Source organism: Mastomys coucha, unplaced genomic scaffold, assembly GCF_008632895.1.
Source record: "Mastomys coucha isolate ucsf_1 unplaced genomic scaffold, UCSF_Mcou_1 pScaffold18, whole genome shotgun sequence".
NCBI lineage: Eukaryota > Metazoa > Chordata > Mammalia > Rodentia > Muridae > Mastomys > Mastomys coucha.
In genome coordinates, this window is record NW_022196900.1 from 18366864 (window position 1) to 18375093 (window position 8230).

Sequence of the window (8230 nt, forward strand, 5' to 3'; positions counted from 1 at the left end):
CCCACGCGCCTTTAGGCTGTCCCCCGGGGTCGAGTTGAGCCCCCCACGGGTGCCCTTTTATCTCCTTGGGTGACTACAGCGTGTGTTTTGTTTTTCTTCCTTCTTCCCCTGCCCGTGTGCCCTTCTCCAGGATGGCAGAGGCGGAATTGCACAAGGAGAGGCTGCAAGCCATAGCAGTAAGTCCACTTTTCATTTCATTTTCTTGCTCTATTGTCTGGGGTGGACGGGGACCTGTGGGCTCAGGGCCAGGGACATGCCAGCCTGGTAGCTTCAGGCCCTGTGCTGGGGTGAAAGTCTGTCCAGGCTTGGCGACGCTGCCTTTTTGCCTTTATATGTCTGTAGACTAAAACCCCTTGGGGGCACACTTGGGACTAGAAAGATTTGAACATGGAAAATTGGTTTAGAAATAAGATGCTTGCTGCCGTGCGCTTTAGGGATAGACTAAACAGGGGGTAGGGGAGAATGTGTGTGTGTGTGTGTGTGTGTGTGTGTGTGTGTGTGTGTGTGGTGTGTGTGTGTGTGTAGTGTGTTGCTGGGACCCCTGGAATATTATTACCCAGTGCCCTTAAACACGTTGCCTTCCAACTCCAGAGAAGGGAGAGAGTGGTGACCCATGGTGGCTCTCTTCCTCTTCCTAGCCAGCTATCTAGCCAGCCAGCTGCTTGGTAGAACGTCCCCCAGAATCCAGGAGTGCCCGTTTTCTTCCTCTGTTTGACATTAACAAGGGGTCTGGCACAGGCCACCACCCTAAAGAGGGCAGGGAGTGTCTGACAGCTGGGGACTGGAAGTAATGCTTCAGGAGAAGCTCTTTCTCATGGGTGTGGATTATCTGAAAACCGTTGGTTCAACATACAAAAGAGCATCCGGTTTTGGCAAAGTCCTGCACTTTCAGAGTACTGTACCATGTGCATCTTGGGTTCGGACAAGCGCTGTCTGACACTGCTTCAGAGGGAGAGGCCTTGCTGGTTCTGCCAGTGTTCCACAGATGTGGTTTTCACTGGAGCCACCACAGCTGGATTATATATTTCCTCTGCGGATGAGGGAATGGTTACTGGCGCTCTATGAAATAATGGCAAATTAAAGGAGGTCTGCTAGAATGTTGGCACAGAAGAATCTGCAGACATTCTTTCACCTAAGTACTTTTTCCCCTGTGCTCCAAGAGTTCTCTGGAAACGCATAAATTTGTTGGAGAAATACTGTGTAATGTTTGGAAGCGACGGATGCATGAAAACGTTTTCGAATGCCTTTGGACAGTGGAGTCTTCATTGTCAAAGTGCATGCAGGCCTTTCTCATTTTAGAGATATTTGATGCGGAGTCAGTAGCTCAGAGACCCCCTTTCTCAAACTCTTCTGATTATGCCACAGGGAGAGAGCTGTGCGTACAGAAGCTGTGCAGAGCTTGGCTTCTGAGGCTGTCTTTGAACTTGATCCTTGGACTCAAGGAAGCTGTTTGTTCTTTTCTTCACTTTCCACGCAGTGTGTGCACATTTTAATGGTTAATGAAGTGGCTCATGGATTCTAAAGTCAGTGTCAAGGCAGTGTGGCTGTCTGTCTTGAATTTGCTCCGAATGGTGCCATGGAGCTGGTGGGTGTTTTGTGTCACTGGATAAAGGGCTGCTTCAACTGTTGACAAGTGTCTGCTCCAGAGAACACTCAAGCTCTCCCATGGGCTGCTGATGGCCGTTTGCAACAGTTGTCACATTTTCTGCCTCTGCATGACCAGTGTCCCTGCATGCCTGAGGGACAGCTGACTCCATGAAAGGACTCACTTTCTGAGCACAGTGCCAATAGTAGCTAACACCGGAGCCACCCCTTCCAAGTAGGCTTGAGTAATCTCAGACACAGCCAAGGTGGTTTTCGAGAATGATCTAGGGGGGCCCTTGGTGTTCTCTAGAGCAGATAAGAAGGTAAACACCGACCCATGCCTGCTCAGTTGTGGCACTGAGTTCATCCTGCGGATTTGAGGAGTTGCTGGGGAATCAACATCTGTTGGGGAAATTTTTCTAGAGTGTTATCACTATGAGTGTATGTGTGTGTGTGTGTGTGTGTGTGTGTGTGTGTGTGTGTGTGTGAGAGAGAGAGAGAGAGAGAGAGAGAGAGAGAGAGAGAGAAGAGAAGAGAAGAGAAGAGAACAGCAATGGTAGACTTGTGGCTACAATCAGTACATAATTTTATGCCACATTTTGGCTTAGTCCACACGCTTTCCAGATTCAGCAAACTTTGCCTCTCTTGGCCCCTTTCCCAGAATTCTCAGGGGGGTTCTGAGACACTCACAATCTTTCCCCAGAGCTTAACATGCCTGAAGTCCCTCTGGAGATAAAAGGGAAGAGAATAATTCTTCACATCTTTACTTACTTGGGTTCCTGGGTCTTGCTCAGTCTTGAGTCTGAGCCTCAGGTTTTTTTCTCTATAAATGGGCCCAGGAATTTATCTCTGCTTTTGAAGACTAGGAAAGTGAAGCACTTTGGCCCATATTTGCCATGAGGTGATGTTCATTCAGAGGCCTCAGCTCTTGTCTATACTGCTGAAAAGGTATGGGGCAGCTCTGTTTTCCATTTCAACTCTGAAATCACTTCCTCTACAGCCAGGATTGGGACCTGAGGGCCCATTCATCTGCTCACTCAGCAGGTTTCTGTGGAGTGTCTCCCCTAGGTATTACCAGTGCTGCCAACAACCAGAAGGAAGGTCTTGCCCTTAGATGCTTAGTTTTAAAGGGTGGTGGGTGTCTCATTTTGTAGCCCTGTCTGGTCTAGAACATCCTATGTAGACCAGACTGACCTTGAATTCACAGAGACCCACCTGTCAGAGTTTCTGGAGTTCTGGGATTAAAAACGTGTGCCTCCACTCCCAGCCCCAAGCTTAGCGTTTGAAAGGTCAGGTCCCACCCAGGTCACCCAGGATATCTGCTGCATGATCATCTGTGGGAATCACCCAGCGTGGATTACTGACTGGGTACGGTGCCTCAAGTGAATCTGCTAAGTTGGGCCTGAGACTAGGCAATGAGATGAGAAGGTTCTTGTGTCCTGTCAAAAGAAGAGTCTTTTCTCCTCCTGGCAAGCGTCTTTTCTCCTCCTTACCCTTTCATCTCTAGGAATATCCACACAGCTATCTGTACTCTTAGAACTAACAAATGCTTCTGGCAGCAATGTGAGTGAGGAGAAGGAACTCAACGATCGCCATTGTACGTTTAACAAGCCCTTGGGTTAGGTGCTGGCCTCGATTAAACACGAAGTTGCTCATAGTCCAGGGATGAATTGAGAGAGCATGTGGACAATGATTGTGAATGAAACAAGAAGGACAGTGCCTATGACCTCACATGTGAGACACAGAGACCAGCCTCAAGGCATGTGGAGCAACAACCCCACCCTTGACCCCAAGAGCAGTCACTTGAACAAGGTTTGGAGGGTGGGTGAAGTAACATTGAAGTTAGTATCATAACCTTCCCAATGACCACGAACATTTGTTTATTTTGTTTGCTTATTATTTATTTGGAACAAGTTATGTGAGAAAGGAAAAGGCAAAAGCAAGAAGTGAAGTCAGTTGGCAGCATGAACCTGGTGAAAGACTGGTGTGTGTACATGTATGTGCTAACTGTGTGCGTGCATGTGTGTGTCGTGTGTGTATGTGTGCATATGTCTGGTGTGTGTACATGTGTGTTATCTGTGTGTACCTATGTATACAAGTGTGTGTGCTATGTATTCATTTGTGTGTTATCTGTGTGTTTTGTGTATACTCATGTGTGTTATCTGGGTGTGTATGTATGTGTGTGTCATGTGTGTTATCTGTATGCATGTGAATGTGTGCTGTGTGTGTAGATGTGCATTATCTATGTAGATGTAGATGCATACATCATGAGTATACATGTATGTGGTATGTGTACGTGTGTGGTATGTGTACATGTGTGCACATGTGTGTATATATGTGTTATATGTGTGCATTTGTATGTTATCTGTATGTATGTGTATGTATATTGTGTGCGTATACCTATGTATGTGTATGCATGTATGCGGTACCTGTGTGCTTGTGTGTGTACATATTTCTTATCTATGTGCATATGTAGGTGTGTTTATTTATGTGTGCATGTGCATATATATGTGTGTGTGTGTTATCTGTGTGCATGTGTGTGAGTGTGTGTAGATGCACTTGCTTTTGCCTTTGTGTGTATTGTAGAGGTCAGAGGTGGATGTTAGATGTCTCTTTCTTGTCTTCCATTTGTTTTTCTGAAGCAGAGCATCTCATTGAATCTAGAGCTCCCTAAGTTTACTAGACTGGCCAGCCAGCCACTGAGATCTGCCTGTCTCTGCCCTCTAGCACAGGAGTATAGACACGTGCCCCCATGTCTGGCTTTTTACATGGGTGTTGGGAATCTGAAATCAGGGCTCTAGGCAGAGCCAGTGTACCTTACCCACTGAGCCATCTTCCCAGCCCCCACAAACTTCTTTTAAATTTTTCTTTATTTTTATTTCTGTGAATAGATGTGAGTCTATGTGCAACATGTGTGAAGGTGCCTGAGGAGTCCAGAGGTAGCTGAGTCTCTTGAAACTGGAATTGCTAGTGATGTGTACTGCCTGATGTAGGTGCTGAAAACTGAACCTGGGTCCTCTCCAACAACAGAAAGGACTCTTAACTGCCAACCCATCTTTCCAGGCCTCATGAAATCCTTTTAAAAATACACCATCTCTTTAACTCTATCAAGAAGCTTACAAAGTAGACATTACCCTCCTGTACCATTTTAGAGATGGCCAAGTCAGAAAGAAAACTGTTGGAACATTAAATATTAAAATTGGGGTTTCAACCCACAGAACAGGCCATGAACTGCCCCCTAAGGTGGCTGCAGTACCTCATCTCTTCTCAAGAGGGCACTGTGCAGATGGTCTACAGCCTCAGTGTGAGCTTGAGACAGCAACAGACTGGTTGTATAGCATTGGAGAAACTTGAGTAAACCAGGGATGTAAGTCCTTCGGAGACTCTTGTAAGCTTGGCTTCGGGGCATGGAAACTGAATAGTATAAATGCTAACCCAGTGAGTAGCATTCTCTTGGGGAAGAAGCTGCTCAGTCTCAACGCAAGCCAACTTTGGGGGAGGGTGTTGCGATGTTTCCGTATCCAAGGGGGAGGTAGTTTTCCTTAGGTAACAGCCCCAAGGGCCCCATGAAAAAAGGGCCCAACGTGACTGTGTCAATGTTTGCTGAAATACAGAATGCTAATCGAGCCCACACTTCCCCGTGTGGAGTTTCCACGTGTATTAGGAACGCACTCTGTGGAATGACCAAAATCTCCCTTTGCAATTGCACAGAACCTCACAATTCACAAATGGTCTACACGTTGCTTCCATTCAGACATGTGGAGGCGAGTCTCAGTGACTCCACTGCACACTTGAGCATTCAGACCCACACAGCAAGATTTGGAAGAGTCTGGGGAAGCTCTGGTCTCTCCCGCTGCCTAGTGTTTTTCTGTGTCAGTAGCATATCCTGCCTGGATCTTCCTGGGTGGGAGGAGAGTGGTGAGCTTGGAGGTACGTGGACTTGGATATGTTTTTATAGAATCAGGACCTTCTGAGATCTTAAGTTCTCTTTCTCTCCCCCCACCCACCCACCGGCCTGCCTTTCCTGTCCTCTTATCCCATCACCATCTTTTCTCCCAACAAGTTGATGACTTCCACCTGACCCCATTCCTTGTCCTGAGTAGGCCTAGAGAAACTATCTGTTGGTTTTTCCTTAGCATCATTTTTTTAAATCCCTTTTCTTTTTCAATAAGTTCCTGAGGTTTAAGTTAAATGAGGGCCTAGGGCCCCAGGAGGCTAACATTCTGGGGTTGACCCATGCCACCTAGCTTGGTTTGCTTGAGCTGCATAAAAGCCCTTGCTATACTTTATGTACAATTCACCCCAACATCCCAAGTCAGGGGTCCAGAGGTTTTAGAGTCCCAAAGTTAAGCCCTTTAGTAACAAACACTGATTCTTGTGGGAACCATCACGTACACATCCCTGCAGACCTGTGTCATTGGTGGAGAGTTGACAAAGAACTAGGGAATTAGGAATCTTGGATATCTGTTATCTCCTTCCATCTCACTGTGCCCTTAAGACTCCACGTAAAGGTCCAAGAAACCATTTAGTAAGGATATTGCGGAGAGGAAAGGTTTGCCCTGGCTTGAATTTGCAAGGCTGCCCAGTGAATAGGAGTCACCTTGGGACCTCTCGGGATCATTACAGATCCCAAGGTGCCACGGGAGCCTTACATAAGCGTGCATAAGGGTCACAGAACTCTATGGATAGTTGTTTGTGTCTGAGAACTTCAGGGCTTGAGCCTCTGAGGACAAAGAGCAACTGCTCCTTTGAACTCTAAGGTTCTGTGAGAAGCAGGGTACATAGCACTTTTTAAAAAGTCATTTTGTAATAAGCCAAGCACTGGGAGTTATGGGTTATGAGTGACCAATGTCTACAAGAAAGCCAGGGCTCAGTGGAACACATCTGCTCTTCTAGAGGGGCTATCAAGTACTTTGGGGGCCACTGCTCTTGATCCTTTGAGCTATTCCCATTTCACCTCTGATTGCTTTGAGGGGTTGTTGAACACGGTAAGGTCACTCATGACCTTATGTGACACGACTCAGGCTGAGATAACAAATGGGCATGCTGCATAAGACAGGGTTCTTGAAGGCTGCCAGGGCCTTGCACACTCTGGGAGAGTAGTTACAAGCATGGGTTCTGGGCTCAGGCTCTAGTCTTTTCATTGGTATCTGCATGATGCCCTTGTCCTGGGGTTTCCTGGTCTGTGAGATGGGGGTGAGGAGAGACGCCTGGTTGTGGAGTTGCTGTCAGGGTGATCTGGGAAATTTCCTGAGACACACTCAGAGCAGGCATCCAGTGAACACGCACAGAAGTTTCTATTTACAGTAAATAAATAGCTGGGAACTCACTTGAAATAGAAAAGAGACACAAAGGGACAGTTCTGTCAACCTCAACGTTTCTACCAAATTAGGAAATTCTGGATGAACGTACTATCTGTTTGGAGTTTTCAGTGTAGGCTGACAACAGTAACAGAGTTCCTGTGGGGGTTGGGGAGAGTGGGGATTTAGGGTACCCGACTGGAGGAAGACACTGGGTGACCTGCTCTACTTTACTCCTTTGAGACAGGGTCTCTTACAGAACTTAGAGCTAGGCTGGAGGTCAGCAAGCTTCCAGATCCTCCTGTCTCTGCTTCCTGCAGTACCAGGGCCTGTGTGAGACCTGACCTGGCTTTTTATGCATGTTCTGGGATTCAAACTCAGGTTCTCATGCTCATCAGCACATGCTTTTACCCACTAAGCCAGCTCTCCAGCCCCAGCAAGGATCTTTTGGAGCAAGTATATATAATCAGGGACACTGAATGGAAGGCTGGGGCCTATGAAGCGGATGAAGAGCAGTGAGGATGCAGGTTATTTGTGCTGTGTGAGAACAGGGCTTCTAAATGGTATACAGCAACTCATCTTCAAGAGAAGCCAGGCATCCAGTTTTTAAACAAAGGCTCTCCAACTTAAATGAAGAGTATGAATGAGTTTAAAGACTGAAAAGACTTGTGGTCACATGCAATTCCTTTTGGTCAACAGTCGGGCATTTTGTGACCTTTGGATGGGTGGAGCTTTGAGCTTTATAGTTGTTTTCTAGGTGCACTGGTTTAGCAGGATTTCATGCATACAGAGACTGCAAGGTAGTCCTCTGGGTGTTCTCCTGGGTTACTCATGAGGTTGCAAAGTCAGATTGTATTTTCATTAAGGATTTGTGAGTTTGATATCCAAATGTTTGGATTCTTAAAAACCAAAACCAAAACCAAAACAAACAGACAAACCAACAAACACCCTTTTGTAATAGTTTTGATAGCAGGTTGAGCCCCTTGCAGTCATGGATAGGACTGTAAATCAGGATGTTCACAAGGTGTGGGGCTGCTTTCAAATCAACAGAACCTCAAAGACCCTGTTATTACAGAAGAATGTTGAAGAATATTTACCCAAGATATGCAAATCTGACACGTTAAGTCGGATATGCAAATCCGAGTCTACCTCACATCAGAATGTTTGAGACGATCCTGATTTATTATCAGCCTCGGATACAGAGAGACACTGCTGGCAGCAGCTCTTAGAACAGCAGTGAAAAACATTTGATAGTCTCTCTCTGTCTCTGTCTCTGTCTCTGTCTCTGTCTGTCTCTGTCTGTCTCTCTGTCTCTCTGTCTCTCTGTCTCTCTGTCTCTCTGTCTC

At 46.5% G+C, this 8230-nt stretch overlaps 1 protein-coding gene across 8 annotated transcripts in view; it reads left to right on the forward strand.

Moving 5' to 3' along the window:
- The window catches only part of Palm2akap2 (PALM2 and AKAP2 fusion), a 469586-nt gene that overhangs the window by 138906 nt on the left and 322450 nt on the right, over positions 1 to 8230 (forward strand). For all 8 annotated transcript variants that reach the window (XM_031377474.1, XM_031377472.1, XM_031377476.1 and 5 more), the window contains one exon: positions 131 to 176. In XM_031377474.1, the coding sequence (XP_031233334.1) occupies positions 131 to 176 (46 nt within the window). Of the gene's footprint in view, positions 1 to 130; positions 177 to 8230 lie in introns of those variants that run through there.